The sequence below is a fragment of the Anabrus simplex genome, chromosome 1 (genome assembly GCF_040414725.1).
Source record: "Anabrus simplex isolate iqAnaSimp1 chromosome 1, ASM4041472v1, whole genome shotgun sequence".
Lineage (NCBI taxonomy): Eukaryota > Metazoa > Arthropoda > Insecta > Orthoptera > Tettigoniidae > Anabrus > Anabrus simplex.
In genome coordinates, this window is record NC_090265.1 from 824,604,898 (window position 1) to 824,626,227 (window position 21,330).

At 38.2% G+C, this 21,330-nt stretch overlaps 1 protein-coding gene across 1 annotated transcript in view; it reads left to right on the forward strand.

Annotated features, from left to right (window-relative positions):
• LOC136873862 (calpain-9) overlaps nt 1-8,576 on the forward strand; it is a 1,061,895-nt gene extending 1,053,319 nt beyond the window's left edge. The window contains exons 16-17 of the mRNA XM_068227619.1: nt 3,201-3,256; nt 8,165-8,576. Coding sequence (XP_068083720.1) covers nt 3,201-3,256; nt 8,165-8,191 — 83 coding nt within the window. The 3' untranslated portion in view covers nt 8,192-8,576. The remainder of the gene's footprint in view (nt 1-3,200; nt 3,257-8,164) is intronic.
• Nucleotides 8,577-21,330: the final 12,754 nt, after the last annotated feature.

The window sequence follows — 21,330 nt, forward strand, 5'->3', positions numbered from 1 at the left end:
TGTTTTTGATTCTGATTTCTTGATATGGCTGTAAAGCCGGTCTTAGGCTACTTGCAGATTTAACAACAACCCCTCGCAAAGCCCATTTGCATTTCCCTGCAAAGTGATCTGATTGGCAGCAGCTGATGAAATGACAATGACACGAGATATCAAATGATTATTAGTGTATTTTCAAATTATTGATCTGTATGACCAACCTTTTAACACTCATTTACCTGGTTCACCTTGTTCCAGACCACCCTATATGTAGAAAGATAGAAACTAAAATAGAAACACATATTAGAATAAACACAATGTCAGGTCAGTGTTGGAAGAAGGAGCAACACAAAGTAGAGATGTGGATAAAACATAAATAATCTAAAGGACAAGGATGATTGCCATACCTTCATATACTGCCATCTGCACATGGACGGACTCTTTCCTCAGCAGTCCCCATTCTTTTATAGGTATTTCTTCTCAGTCCCCGAGGAGCTCATTTCTGCTGCATCAGGAGAATAGGACCATCTCCTCAGATCTTGTCTTGATATGGGGAATGAAGCATAAAGGGATAACCAACTATGCATAGAAAAATGAGAAGAGGTGTATACAGGTGAATACAGATGGTAAAAATGTAGTAATGCAAGACAAATACCAAAGGAGAAATATAGCCCAACGGACCAATATAAATAATGGAAAGGAACAAAAAAGATGACAGTGTATGGAGATGCGGAGATTGTCTTTTTCCTTTTGTTTGTCCATATCTTTCCTGTCCGTTGCTCTTTCTTGACCAATAGATGGGTATTACAAGTAATGAACTTCATTCCGGGTCTGTATTGACTTCAAATATATAAGCTGAAATTTTAAAATAATTTAATTATAGGTCCACCTATTCAACACACTTCTGCCATTTAATAAGTGGTCTGTTTAAAAAGTTACATACTGGTAGTTGTTTAAAAAATACCTAGGACATGTTTCGACCTAGCTTAGAGATCATCATCAGCAGCATTGAAGGCCCTTCAGGAACTCTGAAAAGTGGTGACAAAAGGGGCTCTGGTTAAGACGCAGCAGGTTGTTATGCTACTTAGGTTCCAAAATGGGTAAAAAATAAATAAGTAAATAAATGCAATGTAAATTTTAATCTTATACCAGTTGTATAGTATTATTTGATGTAATTCCACATACTGTATATGAGTTGACTATGTTTGTAAGTACAGGAGATATTATAACTAGAATTTTGTAAACAATATAAATTTATTAAGGATGAGCTGTGTGTTTAATAGAAAAAATTTTTAGCGTAAATTGTATAATATTGTATTCTAGAAAAATTTTCTTCTTTTCTTGTTAATTTTAAATTTAGTGATTGACAATAATGTATTTTAGTGTACCATTTGCCACCAAGGTAGACACCTCATTTGCAAATAAAGAGATTTTTATTTGATTTGATTTTGAAAATAATAAAGAAGAAAGACATATAACGAAAACAGTGATACATAAAAAAATCCGAGATAAAATGCAGTCAACAAATGTAATGGGAGTTTATGTTAAAATGTACATAGCTACAATATTAAAAATGTAATCAACAAGTACAATGGAAATCTGTTAAAAATTTAATATGGATTCAAACTTGGATGAATTAAGTAGTAAGTGTGGGTCCAACATTATTTAATACAATATTGGTTGGCTGGAGGAAATACTTAAAGAATTGTGAAGACAGTTAGATGTTGTTCTAATCTGTCACGTTTCCTGAAGTTTTTAAAAGATCAGTTATATTGCATCACGGAGAATACCAGGATGTCCTCTTTCCTCCAGCCCTATGCTTGTGTAGATCAAGTTGGGTCGGTGTTGACCTCCACACTCCAACCAATATCGTATTAGGATTAGGGTATTTTTAATACGTCAATTTCAGATATTTATTTATTTATTTAGGAACATGGCTGAGCAGAGTGCTAAGGAGCCAACCTCTGCATTCGGGAAACCTGTGAGTTTGAATCCCACCATCAGCTGTCCTGAGAATGGTTTTCTATGGTTTCCTGTTTACACTTCCAGTCACATGCAGGGACAGTTTCTATTAATTAGCCACAACCAAATCTTTTCATCTGCTCACCCAGTTTCATTCACCATGATTAATTTCATGTTCATTAGCTTCTCAACAGAGGTTGGCATCAGGCATAAAACAAGTGATATATAAATTCATTTCACCTCATTCTCGACCCATATCAAGAAATGGGACTAAGGAGTAGATAGAGAATTTATTCAAGATCATGAATGCTTAAATTTAGACAAAAAGTTATATATTTAGGAACATGAATACTTAAATTTAAGCAAATTTGAGATAGGAGGAGTATGCTTAGTATGAACTAAATAATGTTAATAGGGAGAAAATTTTTTACGCAATCAGTCATCACTTCTTTTGCCTTTCGCATCTTTTCTGGAACACTTTGAAAATGTTGATTTTGGGTTTGAACATGGAACCATGGAGGCCCCAGTTGGTAATTCCATCCTTTCCTATAATGAATGGAATACAGCTTTCAATCAACGAAATGCCTCTTCTTCCTCAGAACTTGTAGACACTTTGTTTCAGAGTTATGATCACTTTTGTAAACCTCATCTGTTTCATTACCACCACTTTCATTGTTCAAGTCCACTTTCTCCACCGTTTCACCCAAACACAAAGGTATCTGATCAGTGGATGCCATTATAGTAAAAAAAAATTGCATTAAACACAAGCATAAGACAAACCTTGACATTTTACAATGCGCACGATATGAGTAGCACTGTTACTCGCTACTGAGCGCACCACTCACCAAACATGCACTGTCACGCCTAATAATGGATTGAGGGTCTTGGTTTTCATAGATAATGGAAATGACTAACACATCCTCTTGCTAACAATCACTTTAAAGGTATAGGGAGTTTCAGAAGTACAGGTCTTGTAAAATTCCAACAAAAAGCAATATACTACGGAGATGAGTGCCGTGCTCACCATACGAGTAACCACGGGTTAATATTAAAATGGTTTCCCATTTTCACACCAGGCAAATGCTGTGGCTGTACCTTAACTAAGGCCATGGTCCCTTTCTTCCCACTCCTAGCCCTTTACTATCCCATTGTTGCCATAAGCAGACGTAAGGCAGACTGAAAAAAAAAAATTGTTATGTTTGTAGCAAGCAATTTTTATTGATATTTAACTATCTTCATAAATATTTGTACTTTCTTTTCAGAGAGGTACCACAGTCTGGACACAAAGATGAAAGGGAATCCTCTATCACTAGAAGAGGTAAGAATGCATTCAGTTTCTTCCATAAATCAAAAATTACAGCAAACTAGCCTAATATGAAAATAGACCACTAAAATAACGACATGGAACTAGGATTTTGTGAGGACAATCCACAGGTATGTGCAAGGGGGAGGATTGCCTTGGTTTCTCTAGTCATGTATGATAGATGAGAAATGACTGCCTCGATATATGTCATTACTGATTTTGTTGTTTTACAGAACAAAACAAGAGAAGAGGGTTATAATGTAATTTCAGTGAACACAGTATTCCAGTTACAAACATAGCTTATTAACCCATCAAGTCAGTAGTCTGTAATTGCATAACAGTACCTGAAATCTAATTACTCATCATTCCACATAGAGGGGTTAAATATTTTCATCAGTAGCATATTGTGATAATGAGTTTTTCCCAGCTGAACAATCCAGTGCAGTGAAACCTGTATTAAGCGAACAGAGAATGTTCTGCAAAGAAATAGTCTTAACCCATTTGATTCATTTGACATGACGTTCATGCGAGCATTGGCCAGGCCTTAGGTTCAAATGATGAGACATTCACGTGCCGCACCGAGTCGTATGTACTAACTTATATTTTGATCACCCCTACAAGGATTTCCCTTTTGTGAACTTCTATGAATAGAACAGGAAAGTGGCTTGTTTACAGCTCTCCTTCTAGAAACATGCACTATTATTTATTGCCTAAATGTAGCCTCTGAAAGCACAAACATTTCATCAGGTGTCGGTCATTCTCCTAGCCATGACACTGGGCATAGTATAAGCAAGTAACAGCAGTACTATTTCTGAGTTAATTGAAAGTGTTTTAGATTTGGAGATAATACTGAAGAAGAGATTTGAAGTGAAAGTGACACTTCATCTGATAAAAGTGACAGTGAAATCGTACCTAAAGCCTCTCGTGCAGAACCTAAACAGTGACTGGGTGTAGGTTTGTAATAGAGATAACCAATTAATTATTCATCACTTTACAGGCTCTTCCGGGGTATCAGGAGGAACTCAGATTCATATATGTACATAATTCTGTATCAGAGTTGTCTGTATTCTTGGAGGTTATGGACCCATCATTTCCCCCATTGCACGGGAAACAGATATTTACACTACGGAACAATTATGGGACCCACATGGAAAAAGACAGTGAAAAGTGGTTTGACACTAATGAGGCCTCCCTCCGCATTCTGATGTCCCAGGTGTTCGTAAGCCTCTCATCCAATTATATTGGATTGAGGCATCAATTTTCCGATACCGAGCTCGATAGCTGCAGTCGCTTAAGTGCGGCCAGTATCCAGTATTCGGGAGATAGTGGGTTCGAACCCCACTGTCGGCAGCCCTGAAGATGGTTTACCGTGGTTTCCCATTTTCACACCAGGCAAATGCTGGGGCTGTACCTTAATTAAGGCCACGGCCGCTTCCTTCCCAGTCCTAGCCCTTTCCTGTCCCATCATCGCTATAAGACATATCTGTGTCGGTGCGACGTAAAGCCAATAGCAAAAAAAAAAAAAATAGCAATTTTCCGAGAGACAATGAGTAGTGTAAAGTGCCTGTACATATACCCGAATGTTTCGGGATTACTACACAAAATCTTCCTTCTAACATCATTGTTGTTGAGTACAATTATTTTGAATGCTTCACTAAAAACTGTGCATGAAAATTCTGGTTGCTGTTCCACTTAAGGCATTTATTCCAGAGCAGTGCACAGTAATTCCATCCGGGTGGCTTACTCGTGTTGAGGATGATTTAAATCTGATTTCTAAGAGAGCGTGCGATTGGGTTAATTCCGATATAAATGGGCCATTATTGGAAATTATAAATTTTCCAGCTAACACATTCTTGGTTGCCAGCGTTTTGCCCCATTGTGCCAATTTTGACTTGTTAGGTGGTAACTAGCACATCTAGTGCTAGTGCTTATAGTGGAGGCCACTGCATAGGTTACTTGGAGAGACAGTCATTGCCAATGCACTATGAGAAACTTGGTCTCTTTTACAAAAATTGATGTCTCCTAGGCCATCAGATGATATAGATACTGATTCCCATAGGGAACCTGAAAGGAATTAGCTGCAAAATGTATAATTTCCAAAAACAGACAATTTATACTGGAATTATGAATTTACTCTTTCAGGACAAATATTTCAGGTTCCAAAGGTAGTCAAATAACATTAGTTGTTTAGCCTGGTTTCATCTAATCTTGATATATGACAGAAAAAAATTTAATTCTTCTTTTCATTGTATCTATTATTGACTCACTTCCCTGGAATACCGCTGCATTAGACAACAATCTTCATTGTCCTTCTACCTGGTGATTTTTATTAATGATTGTTCTGATAAACCTTCTGTCAACCTTCTGCAGTCCATCCGTTGGTGATTTGGTGTTCAATTTAAATAGTGTTTCACTAGTGTTAGTTGCTTCAGGCTTAACGACGGAATAGTAATGTTGAAATTTGGCATTCATCAAAAGAGATTTCTTCTTGTATGTTGGTCAGGTAATTCGTTGTGCCTGTTATAGTCTTAATGTTCTACCTTCTATTGATGCTTTCCCATTGGAGTTTCAGGTTATAATTTCACCAAGATATTTAAGCTTATTTACAATCTTAATATTTTTGACACTGTTTAGTAGAATAGCTGGTGCTTCAGCTTTGAAGTTTGGCATAATTTTTGTTTTTTCAAATGAAATTTGTAATCAAACTTCAGTTGCTATTTTTTCAAGTTCTATTTGAAATTTACCTTTATCTGTATTATTTTCAAGTAGTGAAAGATCATCTGTGAATGCTAAGCAATTAAGTTTTGCCAATCTTTATGTTTGGTTGACATGTCCTATTCCATTCTCGCATGACTTTCTCCAAAGCACAATTAAACAGTAATGGTGAGAGCCAACCCCCTGTCAAAGTCCAGTTTTAATTTCAAATGGTTCAAAGAATTAATTTCTGAATTGAATTTTGAATTTTGTAATAGTAAGATTTATTAAAAAATAAATCATCCGTCCTCCAGTGAGGGTGACCATAAAGTGTGTAATTATAATAATGAAATAATAATTTTTCTGGAAAATTCATCATAACAAGATTATGAGTTCAGGTATATATACAACTGTATAATTGGCAGAGAATCTCTTATGATCTGTAATAAAATTTTCTCTGTCGTAAAAAGGAATTTTTAAATTTTGAAGGATAGTGGTGGTGCTCTTCGGCAGGGTACCTCTGGATCCAAACAGGAGGCCTCCAGCAACCCATTAACCAAGAGGAATAGTATATTTGGCTGATAGATACGGCAGACATGACGTATAAATTGCTTGATTTTCTGGATTTACATCCTGAGTTTTCAGGTCCCTCTCAAAGCGAATGGTAGGATCTAACACCATTCGCTTTATTCTCTTATTGATGGCAATGATGTCCACTTTTCTCCTTGAGTCTTCGGTAGAGATGCAGTGAACTTCTTCGTACACCTCCCATCCACGCTGTCTCAGGTCTTGAGCAGTTGATGTCCTTACTCGATGGTGATAATTGTTACACAGTAATTCGATGCTCCTGCAGAACCCCAGCTCTTGTCCAAGCAGTTCGGTCTCATTGTAACAGTTTTGGCAGCAACAGGTTGAGCTGAAAGTTCTGCCGGGAACCGATCTTACTGCAGCCAGGTTGCACGACACTTTTATAGCATTTATGTATTCGGATGAAGTTAAAGGTGACTTGCAAGACATCCAGGAGTTTGCTTTCGGCTGATTGGCGTACAATACCATTCCTCTCCTTTTACGAGGCAATTGACACCTTAACTGGAAAGATCGATCTCTCATTATCCCTCAGAACTTTCTTCCATTCGTTTTAGAGGGAAGACTTTATTTATCAACGTTCAGTTTATGGAGCGCCATGTTCTGTTCATCGGAAAATTTTCATACATAATGCAGTAAGTGGCTGCACATATTATAGTGCTGAATATTAGCCTGCTATTCGGTGCAGAGTAGCCCCATACCTCTGAATTTTTTTGACTATATAACATGGAGTTTGGTGTATTATCAGGTAGCATCATTATTTCTTTAACCGAACTTCTTATAATTTTGTCCAGATCTTTAAAAAAAGTGGTGGATAACTGCACACTGTAGTTGGTATAATCTATCCTGGCCAAAGAAAATCACTGATAATTTTAATTTTCTGTTCCAGTTTTAAAGTGTACTTTTAATTAAATTGTTTAAATCAGAATTTAGGATATTCATTACTTTAGTTCTTCAAGAGATATTTCATTATTGAAATCAATTTCTAAATACTTGGTCCATTCATTATTTGATGTTACTGATGGGATTACAGATCCTTGAAGAGTGGTGATTTTTCCCAGTATCAGTTTTCCTTTCTTTAGGGTGATAGATGTACTTTCTTGTGGGTTAATATTTAGACCTATTTCTGTGAAGCTACTTATGACTGAAATGAGTAAAATTGTTGCATCTTGTTCGGTTCTGCTGATTATTGCTATATCATCAGCAAATGCGAAAGCAGACACGAGTGGGATTCCTTCGGTGATTCCGATAAAGCTAATAAGTTTCTGATGTAAACCAAATTTCTTAAGGATATTCAATAATGACATCATCTTCATTATTTATAAAGGCTTGTGTTTTCATTATTTTATTGCCTACACATAATGTAACAGTTTTGGATCCAGTATCCTGTCACAAAATTAAAATTAAATTTTTTATAATCTGATAAGATGTACTTTTCTGTTGATAAATGAAATTTAACATTGTTATTGTTACTTGCTACTTTGGGAGTGGCGACCCCATTGTACTAATAGCCTATATCCGCTTCATTCATTACATTCCTGACCCGGTCAATGACTGGAAAACAGCTTGTAGGTTTTCATTTTCATTGTTACTTGCTAATCTGCCATGTTTGCTTTGTCAATAATCATTCTCTTATTTTTCCAGATGATCCTGATGACAATCTACTCCTGACACACTTCATAATCAAAACGGGGAAACGCAATTGAACCAACGCTCTTAAAGTATAAACCAAAGACGATTTGTAAAAGTCAAATATATTTTTCCACTTCCATTGTACATAGTTATAGTAATGTATATACTGAATTAACTTATATTATTTAATGTAAAATGTAATGTATAATACCAAATCTAATTTTATATGGAATACCTAATGAAATTAAATTAATGTGAAACATATTCTAAACTACTTGTATGATCAAAGATTTGTTATGATTGCCACTATAAAATCACTCATCCGAGGAAATTACAAGATAAGTTTAAAAATTAAACTCTACAGGGGAAGCACTGTCCAGCTCCATGGCTAAATGGTTAGCATGCTGGCCTGTGGTCACAGGGGTCCCAGGTTCGATTCTTGGCAGGGTCGGGAATTTTAATCACCATTGGTTAATTTCTCTGGCATGGGGGCTGGGTGTATGTGTTGTCTTCATCATCATTTCATCCTCATCACGACGTGCAGGTCGCCTATGGGTGTCAAATTGAAAGACCTGCACCTGGCGAGCCGAACATGTCCTCGGACACTCCTGGCACTAAAAGCCATATTGCCATTTGGTTTGGGTGTGATTTTGTTTAATTTCAAACATGAATGAGTCATCTGCTTTGGACCGTAAGTCAAACGGTCTTGTCTTGTAATGGCCAGACATTATTTTCTTATGTGGATTACTGTTATTAATTATTTAAAGACCCACCTTGTCAATACAATTCAAAATCATATATACTGAATATATCAAATACATAAATATATACAGTAAAAGTACATGTTTTGAGAATTAACTTCTTCAGCTTACTGATTAAAATCACATGCATGTAAAAGACATTAGGTATTTTTAGAAAAAAGATGTCCTAACATAAAACTGGTTAAAAATAACAACACAATACAAACATATTAAAAGTTCAAATATGAACATCATTCATGTTATGTCCAGTGTCTTGTAAAGAGTTCATATATGGTACTAAAATTGAATTGGTTAACAATTATCTAATTATCTAGTCGATTGAGCTTACAGTGCCAACACATGTGTAAGGCCTTCAGTTTAACCTGGCACGCTTGATCTTCAGATATGAATATAATCACTTCTGTTATATGCATTGAGACAATTGATTTGGTATAAGCAGACCCATACTGTTTCAACTTTATTTTAAGTACAACAACTTGAGACCCACGAAGGGCATTGGGACTATAGAAAGGTCCAAGATGCCACACCACAACAACATTAATTGTTAACCAGCTCAATTTTAGTACCACGTATGAACTCTTTACAGGACACTGGACATAACATGAATGATATTCATGTTTGAACTTTTGTATTGTTGTTTTTAACCAGTTTTATGTTAGGACATAAAATTATTAAATAAGGTCTTTTACAAGCATATAATTTTAACCCTGTGGAGGGTGCATCACGGTCTTTTCGACCGGGTTCAGTGATGAATGTTTATAGTTCTTAACGTAGCTGGCCACTAGCTTCTATCCACTCAGTACCTTACAATGGATTCATCCACTATCAGTGTGCGCAAACAATTCACCCCTCACGCTCCTAGTTTCAGCCCGAGTGTATTGTTTGACGACCCGGTCTAAAACTCCTGGCGCACCTCATGATGTATGCGTGTTCATGAGTTAGGTTTTATTTTACTCTTAAAGTTAATATAGCAAGAACATGTCAGTTTTATTTAATTTCATGTAAAATAGTGCCTTTGTATGTACTGAAGTCCAACACATCATGGATATAAATAGGGAAAAAGAAATCTAAAGACTTTTAGAAAAGGAACATTTACCAAATGTTGGGATTGCCCAAGAACTAGAAGGACCTGGAAGATGTTTGATGTATTGAAAAAAGAGCAGAAAACCAAGACTGCCGTATATACCAGCGAATATCTGCCAAGAATACTCAGCAGTGATATGTGTTTGGTGCGGTATGGAAAGATAAGAATAAAGTGAAGACACAGAATGAATATCACTTGTTTAACTTCCAATTGTTGTATTGTTAAAATACCTTTGAACATTATTTACAAGTTGGTTCAAAATTTACTAATTTTGTAACATTAAAAATAGTTTTTGCTTAATTTATGCTATTTTTTCCTGACCTGGTCTAAAACACCGTGCGCACTTCCTTACAGGGTTATTTTTAGGCACCCTCTCCAGGGTAAGCTGAAGAAGAGAATATTTATTCTCAAAACATGTACTTATATATACTGACTTAGCAAATGTCGTGGGATAGTCACCTAATAGCGTGTGGGGCCTCCTCTGGCCCTGCGAACTGCAGTGAGATGCCGTAGAAGTGAGTCGACAAGTCGATGGTAGTCCTCTGGATGCAGCTGACAGCAAATCGTTTGCAGAGCGGCCGCCAATGCTGGTCTGTTCGTGGGTGCAGGATCCATGGCACGGAGCCTACGTTCCAGGACATCCCAGATATGCTCAAAAGGGTTCATATCTGGGCTCCTGGGTGGCCATGGAAGTCGTTGGACCTCCGCTGTATGTTCCTGGAACCATTCCAGGGCGATGTGGGAGCGATGTGGGAGCGATGTGGCGGCGCGTTATCACCTTGAAACCTTGAACCTTGAAACACCACAGAACCGTCTGGGCGCTGGAAGGCCAAAAATGGGTGGAGATGGTCTCCGAGCAGCTCAACATACCACGTACCATTCAAAGTCTCTTCCAGAACAACTAGGGGGCCCATTCCTTACCAGGAAAATGCACCCCAGACCATAACAGAGACACCAGCGCCCTGGACCACACCTTCGAGGCAGGCGGGATCCATCACTTCATGTGGTCTGAGCCGTGATTTGTTGCATGGTTGCCCGTCTGTCACTATTGACAATCCGTCTCAGATGTCGCTGGACACGGTATTCGAGGGTGGCTGGACAGCCGGTTGTTCGTCTGTTGTGGATGGTGACACCTGCATTCAACCATTCACAATACACCCTGGACACGGTTGATCATGTGAAGCCGAAATCGCACTTCCTATCCGTCGGGCACCGACCACCAAAACCCATTCAAACGGTGTCAGCTCACGACCACATTCCATGTTACACCTGTCACATGCACAGCCACTGCTCACAAGGTCTCCTATACAACTGCTGCTGGCACAGGGGGCATGTGGTGCGCAGACCACATGCATCAGTGCTCCGCTATCCCATGACATTTGCTCAGTCAGTGTATATTTATGTATTTGATGTATTTAGTATATATGTTTGATTTTGAAATGTATTGACAAGGTGGACCTTTAAGTAATTAATAACAGTAATTTAAGTAAATACGGGCCATTGGTGGCCATTATGGTCAAGCTTATAAATGTTTATGTGGATCAGTCAAAACCCAAGTGGTAGTAAATTTGCTTAAATAATTTCACTTTGTATTGTCAGAAAGAAAAAATTACAGGTCAAACAGTTGGTTGTAGCTGAAAAGCAAAAATGCAAGGAAGATCTGGCTACCAAAATAATGCAGGATGGAAATAAAAAACTGTTATACAGTATTGTTAAGAATAGAACAATTCAAAATGAATCTATCCAATCTGTAGAACTTCCCAATGGTGAGGTGACTAGGGATAATACCAAAATATCACAGGAGTTCCAAAGGCAGTTTGAAACTTTGCTGAACTGTTATGAAAATGTCACTCCATCACTCCATTAGACGATGAACCTTATGATTTTGGCAGCACAAATACCACTGGTCTGACATGGTTGGAAGTAGAGACAGCAATATCTAAGCTGTAAAACAACACATCAACTGGATCAGATGAATTAAATGTTGAGATGATCAAAGCACTAGGAGGGGTAGGACAACAGTGGATAGACAGGGTACTAAATAGAATCTGGAAAAAGAATGTAATACCCAATGACTGGAAGCAAGGAGTTATCATCCCATTGTTAAAAAACGGTGATAGAAAGAAATGTACCCAGAGGTATAACTCTGCTGTCACATGGCCTCAAAATCTACAAATCCATCCTTGAGAGCAGGATTAGAAACTATGTTGAACCTACACTTGAGGAGGAACAACATGGATTTAGACCTCATAGATCAACTATAGACCTCATTTTTGCCACCAAAATGCTCTATGAGAAGTATTGGGAGAAAGATAAAACACTTATAACTTTTTTTCTGGACATCGAGAAAGCATATCACCATGTACCACGCAGGCAGATATGGGAATGTTTGAGGCATAAGAAAGTGCCCGATGATATCATAGCACGAGTACAACGATTATGTGATGAAACCAAGTGTTAGGTCCAGGACGGAAGGTCAGGTTGGTTTGAAACTAAGAGTGGAATCCAGCAAGGAAGTTGTCTTTCACCACTTCTCTTCATAATCATAATGGATGAAAATTCAAAAGCAGTTAAGAGAAAGGATCCAACAACTAATGCTCTGGTTTTTTGCTGATGATGTAATGGCATGGGGTGAGACAGAAGCAGAAGTACAAACTAGACTAGATCTAGAAGCTTTTACGACCTTAGGTCTCAAAATCAGCAAAACAAAGACAGTTGGCTTGGTGATGAGTAGAAACTCTCCACTGTTCGTCTAAGAATTGGAGATGAGGAGATGTATATTGTCAACAACTTCCAGTATTTAGGTAGTGTTCTGTCATCAGACAATACCATACATCAAGAGATTAGTAACAAAATACAGAAAGCTTCCAAATTCCATCACACTGTTTGTCAAATACTTTGGGATGAAACATTTCCGTTAGTTTCCAAGATCAGCTTGTACAAAATATATCTAGAACCTATATTGACATATGGCCTGGAAGCAGCAACACTTACTGGACCAAAAAAGAGTCGTCTTCAGGCAACTGAAATGAAGTTCCTCCGTTCTTGTCTACAAAAAACAAAAATGGATAAAATAAGGAATGTGGATATCTGACAACAGCTTGGATTGGAAAGAACCTTGCTGGAGACTCTAGAAGTGAAGAGATTGCAATGGTATGGTCATATGAAAAGAATGAACCCTCACAGGACTCCTCGAACATACTTTCACCACAATGTTCCTGGGAAGAGACCAAGAGGAAGATCTCGTGATGTTTGGGAAAAACCGATAATGAAGGACCTTGAAATTAGATATGTGAACTGGTGTCGCATATATGAGCAGCATTTGTGGATGGATAGGACATACTGGATGAGGCTCATACACAACCGCACCCGGCTTGCTGGAGTGAAGAAATGATGATGATGATTGTTAGATAGTGTACCCGATGCATTTACTGGACGTATTACAAAATGGCACCTACGGAAGATAGAGGCCAGCCAAGGCAAAGAAATGTGTAGTAGGATATCGATACTTATATATGTCAGAAGGCCATGACTAACTTAAACCTACCACTATGAAGGCGGTGTACAATGGTGTAGAATCGATAGAATTGTTTTAAAAAATAAGAAGGGTCAATCGGATTGTTATAAAAACTGACTTAAAAAATTGACCTCGTAAGGATAAGACTTCCTGAACATTGCTCTAAAAAAATAAGCAAGATTTGCAGTATCTAACGTGAATTTTAAGCTCAGAGGTCGGTAATATTGAAGAAAACGAAGAGATAAACGTTGAAATACAGTAAAGAGGAAATAAAATCCAGAAATTTCGAAAAGGTCGTCAAAATACTTAGACGCAAAATCATTCGGAAACAAGAAGTTGATTGAGTCGCGACAGCTTGAAATTGAGCTATATTAAGTGGAAATAATAGCAACGATAGCCTAAATAAAGAGGCAATCATTATAAAAATACATATATACTTCTCAGAACCATGATGAATTGACATTTTCCAGTATCGATGGATATTGTCTACTGTGTTCCTGAACAGATAATGGCTCGCTAAATCGGCATAGACCATCCTGGAGGGAGATGTCATCCTGGCAGTTAAAACCACCCGACCCGTGTGGAGGAGGTCACTCTACCCGAGATACCAGTGATGGAGAACCTGCCCAGTTCTCAATCCAAGGCCTGTGACCAGACCGAAGAGCAACTAAGGCCCGAGATATTGAATGGTGAGCTAAGTAATAGTATTAAGTAGTATAATTTCTTATGTAGAGTATTACCAGTATATGCAATAGATCTGAATAGCCTAAACGTGAGATAATTAAGTGTGCAGTGAATACAAGAAAGTGCAGTGTGAAATATTTAAGACGATATCTCGTGACAGATTGGTAACGTATTTATTATATCATCTTATCCAAGGAAGTAAGAATACGATTTAAAAGTGTGACGTAGTGTAACATATGTTTCATAGAATCCCGGTTAGTTAGAAAGATCCATGAATGATGTAATACCAGTCAAACCCAGTTTATGTCACAGAGGGACGCATGTTTGAATTGGTTAAGTTAAATTACCATACTCTTTGCTGTGTTATTATATTGAAAAAAAAAAATAGATACTGAATTTGGGGTTATATGTTAAATTGTATGACAAAATGCGTTTTGAGGAACAAATTCTGTGCTATTGGAGTGATACGTATCGTTGTGTTTAATTAATATTGGAGGTTAAACGCGATAATTATAGATGTTAAATGAATTAAATATGGGTTGAAACGAAGGTTAGTAATGAAATAATGAAGTATATATGATACTTTAAATGTATTATTGCGCAGATTAACAGGAAGTAAAACGTATATACCGGGTGGTACAGCTGCCCCTATTTTTTCCCGAATATATGCAACCAGCTAGGATGTAAATGCCTCTTAGTCCCATCTTGCGCAACACCTTACAGCAATGTTATGTGCAGTTAACCCAATGTAGACTTCTCCGCACAATGGAAAAATGGTACAAGAGGCAGTAAGTGAGGTACATCTCAAAAACACTGTACCATTTTATGTAGAGCGGTGTCCAATACTCTACTAATTTTTACAAAATGTTACTATACTGTACAAACCATAAACACACCTATAGCTGTCGGTAGAGAATTGCGCACCTGATTGGTCCAAGAGGCCATTTTCTTTTGATAGAAAGGACGGTCGTGGTATCATAGAAAACGTGATAGGGTAAGACCAATTACAGACATGTCAATGCACCACCATTTTGTACAGTCTCATCACATCGAAATTGATAGAAATGTGTTTTGCACTGTAGTTTATAATCTGTGGCACGCAAATGCTGTACAGCAGAAGTGATAGCCGAGACCAATTCTTTGTCGCCTGCAGTGGCTACATGGCACCAATTGCAGCGAGCATACGATATGTTAGAGGCATTTAGAGTTCGAATCTAGTTACGAGCTTTTCAATTTTATTTTTATATTATACTTGTAAGGCCATTCGTAATAAATATTTAACGTTATTAAGTCTCAAAAGTAATTTGCCACCTTTACAAAGAAAGCATACATACAAAAGGAATAATAACATGCGACTTCCATATGGCAAACGACTACAGGGAATGAAGCGCAGTGCATGTGTTGTCAACATTCTGACCCACCCATTCAACCAAGCAACTGCGCACGTTCGACTCGAAGACCAACTAACAGCGGTCTACACTTCATACGTAGGGCACATGGAACATCATATCGTAATCCTAGCAGCAACGTGTGAGCGCGTACTGTACGGTTAGCACGAAAGCAAACATTATGTATTCACGGGATGATTATGTGAATATGGTACTACTTTATGGAGAAGCAAGGCAAAATGCACGGGAAGCCAGACGCTTGTATCAAGAACGATTTCCTGGACGAAGGCTGCCAACTGCAGATACATTTCGACGTGTTGAAAGACGGTTGCGTGCAACGGGGTCATTTCATACATTACCCCCCGTTCGGGATGCTCCAGTGACGTCTGAAAATAACGACGAAGCTGTTCAAAATGCAATTGCATACAACCCGCACACAAGCTCACGGGCCATAGGAAATGAACTGAACATCAGTCATGTATCTGTACTGCGAATATTGCACCGCCATAAATTCCACCTTTTCCATCAACAGCTGCACCAGGAACTTCACGGAGATGACTTTCCAAAACGGATATAATTTTCGCAATGGATATTACAAAGAGTTGAAGCTGATGCGAATTTCTTAATGGACATTCTCTTTAGTGATGAATCCAGATTTCACAACAACGGAACTGTTAATCGTCACAACTTCCATTAATGGAGCGTTGAAAATCCTCACTGGATCAGGGGAGCTTGATTTCAGGTACAATGGGGCGTCAACGTGTGGTGCGGGATACTAGGTGACAAGATAATTGGACCATATTTCTTAGAAGGAAACCTCACGGGACGATGCTATCTAGAGTTTCTTCGTGAGTACCTCACACTCTTATTGGAGGATGTGCCCCTTATGACACGGTTACGGATGTGATTCCAGCAGGATGGAGCTCCCCCACACTGGTCGTTGGCAGTACGGAACCACTTGCATAGGACATATCCTGGACGATGGATTGGACGAGGGGGTCCGGTCACATGGCCGGCTAGATCACCTGACCTTACTCCACTCGACTTTTTCCTCTGGGGTTATTTAAAGGAAAGAGTCTATGAGCAGGAGCCTGAGAGCCCGAATCATTTACGGTGGCTCATCACGGAAGCCTGCAGGCAGATTCCACCACATATGTTGCAGCAAGCAAGAATGTCTCTCCTCCACCGTGTTCAGATGTGCATTAATGAAGCAGGTGGTCATTTTCAACATTTGCTTCATTAATCGAATGGCCATGCATAAGCCCATCGCACCGCTGTCGGTACAATCTCACTTTACTGCAAATAGCTCTTTTAAGAGCTCCTTAAAACACAAACATAGCTGAGTACCTGCAATATGAGAACTGATCATGATTTAGATTTGTCGTCAACAACACGACTCTCACGAACATCAACAACTCAATAAAAATATTCGTCGTACACAGGACTCGAACCGCCTACTAACGAACACCGGTACTCTCCTCTAACTTTTAGCAAGCTCGGCTGTCACGAGTTGCTGTTTAGCTCTGTTGTGTTGCTGCTACTTCTAGTCATTCACCAATAATATTCTCTGTACAGGACGTTTCTGCGACACATAATTTTCACGATTCTTTACCATCAATCGGTATTTTATCATTAATGCTGATTTGCTTGACACAAATAAACAAATTATGGAAAGCGTTGTAAGAGCAGACATTGTAGTGAGTAGTCAAGGTCAATATTTTTAGGTTCGACTATAATCTGCGGGTTGCATAAAACTGCGTGAATAGGGGCAGCTGTACCACCCGGTATATATATATATATAATGTGCGATATAGGAGCACAAGTAAAGCGACTACGGAATATAAGTATGCCCCAGGGAGGAACTATAGCAAGGTATGGACAATAAAATTACGCATATTTTAATGAAGTGTGAAAGTGGTTTGACTATTATAACAACCGGTGATGGGTATATGAATGCATGACTGTGTCGTATTCTGAATGAATGTTAATGGCGTGGAAGATCAAACTAGGATGTAACTAGTATGGTAATGTAGTGTTGAAATATCTTAATGTAGGCACTTGCACATCCATATATGAAAAAATGCTTATTGGCTACGTGCATATTGAACTGGAATACGTTACATAAGAAATTATATAGCTAGAGTAGGGAAATTATTTGAGATTTACGTAGGATATCATTGATGCTTTATTAATCTGAAATATTATTAGAGCGAATATTTAGCTAGGAGCCATACTTAAGTGGCAATTGGACCGAGAAGCTTAGTGCATCATTCAATATTTCATTTTCTTCACTGTAGTCTGCACCAACGAACTCAGATAATTTTCAATGTAACTTAGGTCACTGATATTAGTATTCAGATCACTTCTATTCATATTCAGTTCACTTCCACGATAATTTGAACAATGTAATGATTGTATTTTTGATGAGGGTGTATAATTAACACCGTGAATGATGGAATAATTTACTGATATACCGAATTTTGACCGTGATCAGAAGACTATGATATACTGTATACTTAAATGACCAGATGTAAATTTTAATAGGAAGATGAAACAAAGCAACAATTCATTTCAGGAATACGCGACCCAGAATGTTAAGATATGAAAACTTAGTTTAGGAATAAGCCAGCGCTGACTTAGAATATTTGATTTAGGAATTAGAATATTTATTTATTAGGTTGACAATTGGAAGATCATGAGCAATATTTGACATTAACCATTTCTTTCGCAAGTCTTGATAATTTAATAAATGTGTTTCTTGATTGATTTTTTTATAGAATGGAATGAGTTTTCATTTGTAATGGTAGTCTGTAGTTATACTTAGTGAGTAAGGTTCTCGTTATGCAGATGTGTTTGTCGAAAGGTTGACTGAAGTTTGCGCACGCGAAATCCACTACTGAGCGTTGAATTACGTAATGCTGGACCACATATGGTGTCATTATTTTCTCTTTGAACGCACGTTAAACCAAAACATAGAAAAATTAACCATTTTTCTGGAGGCATGAATACCCTGAGATATGTAACTGACTAGTTGGGAAAAATACTGTGGTCACCCTGACCCGTAGGGTGCAATAGTAAGATTTAAAATTTCTCATTAACAAAGGCAGCGCAGGAAATTCACTACCAATAATACATTTACAATTGACTCAAGACTGACAATAACAATAGAAAAAGTACTTACACACAAGACAAACTGACTTATCTGGTTGAAGCCACTTTTAATAACAACATTCAGAAAAGAAAACTCAACCTATCTAATTCTTCCCAGGGATTGTTTTGTATTCTGGAAGTAAAACTTGGCTATTTCTTCAATATTATGAAGAAATGACTTATTTTGTTAGTGTCAGAGGCTGGAGAGCACTGAAGTTAGTAGGTTACTGCAAAAATTAAAAAAATTGGAAAAAAGTTACTTATCTGTTTTTCTTCAGGATGAGTGAAATATTCCCTTTCAGCAATGAAACTCACTGCCTCTGTACCTTTCCTTCTGAAAATAGATAACTGATCAGTAGGTCATTATTGTATGACAGTGCAGCAACACCACTCAAGCCTCAGCAAGTTGCCACATTGACACTAATCCATAGGCTGTACAATGCACACCCTATCAGCATGGCACTCTGCATCAAATAAACACAGAAAGCCAATACTGCATCATCCTCCTTTCCCCTTATCCAGCTCCTGCTGGGTCGGGGCATTTACGGCACCTCTCCACCTTCCTCTCTCCTTCCACAATTCCTCTTCCATCATTTTTTTCCAATCCATGTATCTTCTTCTTCTTCTTGTTCTTCTTCTTCTTCTCCTCCTCCTTGCACTCCTCTTTATTGAATCGATCCATCTGGTAGTAGGTCTTTTTTTTTTTTTTGCTAGTTGCTTTACGTCGCACTGACACAGATAGGTCTTATGGCAACAATGGGACAGGGAGGGGCTAGGAGTGGGAAGGAAGCGGCCGTGGCCTTAATTAAGGTACAGCCCCAGCATTTGCCTGGTGTGAAAATGGGAAACCATGGAAAACCATCTTCAGGGCTGCCGACAGTGGGGTTCGAACCTACTATCTCCTGAATACTGGATACTGGCCGCACTTAAGCGACTACAGCTATCGAGCTCGGTGGTAGTAGGTCTCCCTCTCACTCACTTTCCCTTCAACATCTCCATTTTGGTATTCTTTTCTCCTCCATCCTATTTACTCATCCAAATCATCTTAATTTCCTCCTAGCAGTTCTCTCATTTAGGTTTCCCATTACAACCTACTTTCTAACATCACGGCCGACTTGATGCGTCGCTCTAGCTAGCTCCTTCCTGGCCTTGACAATCGGATCCACGCACTGTAATTGGAGTAGTTACACAGCTCGACACGTGGCGTTGGCGGCCTGCCTATTTGCAGTAGAAAGGCATACTTCTTTATGGAAAATATATTGACTTCGATTGCCGGTTTATTGTAATTTAGAGTTATGGACAATGTTACATAGGTTAATACTATTAAAATGATTAATCCTAAAGGTTACTTTTGTTGATATTTTCCGAAATGATGTCGTGAAATGAAACTGCGGAGGATGGAGTAGTCCAACTGATGTTCCTTAACTCTGAGGAATAATAGTAATCGTTTTTATTATCATGGCATTTAGATACATAGCAGAACTTATCACAATACTTTTGTCTTCTGATGTTAATCTTGAGATTAAGAGTCATTGTTCAATTAGAGTTTTAAAATTCTTCAAGCGCTGTTCTCAGGAAGGGGGCTGATGACCTTCGATGTTAGGCCCCTTAAAACAACAAGCATCATCATCATCATCAAGTTCTCAGGAAGGGGGGGCTGGGCAAAACTTAAAAGTCTTACTTTTTCCATATTCGTTGTATGCATAACATAAATATTTTGACTCAAACATGTTTAAATGTTAATTTCAATATATATATAGCTTCAGATTACATTTCACTCATACCTTTCACTAGAATATTAAATACCGGGCGAGTTGGCTGTACTAAATTCAGACAATAATTTTTACTTGAAATGCAGTAGGGTGGAACAAGTTGGCCACGCGGTGTGCAGCTGTGAGCTGTGTGCTTTCATCCGAGAGATAGTGGGTTCGAACCCTACTGTCGGCAGCCCTGAAGATGGTTTTCTGTGGTTTCCCATTTTCACATCAGGCTGTACCTTAATTAAGACCATGGCTGGGTCCTTCCCACTACTAGCCTTTTCCTGTTCCATTGGCGTCATAAGACCTATATGTGTTGTTGCAACGTAAAACAAATAGCAAAAAAAGAAGAAGAAGAATTTTAAATAAAAATTCAGTGAGAGAAAAGTATTTTGAGTAAATAAATTGTAAACTATTCATTGCTCAGGTAACAACACTACATACGTTGGCCTTACCGCCATAGCAGTAGTGATTCTTACTTGTCAATATTTAAATGTTAAAGTTCAGATTATCTTGGATAAAAATGTGTTGTGTTGCTGTCATATGGCAAATACGACACTGCCTAAAGGATTATTTAATGAAAGAAAATTCATTGGTAAAAATACCTTATTACCATGATTAGCTGCTACTCCTGGAGGCCTGGGTTTGATTCCTGGCCCTGCCACGAAATTTCAAAAGCCTTGGGAGGTCAACTGAGTAGAGTGGGGGGGATCAATTCCCACCTCAGACATCCTCAAAGTGGTTTTCCATAGTTTCCCACTTCTCCTCCAAGTAAATGCCAGGATGGTAACTAAAGGCCACAGCCACTTCCTTCCCTCTTCCTTGTCTATGCCTTCC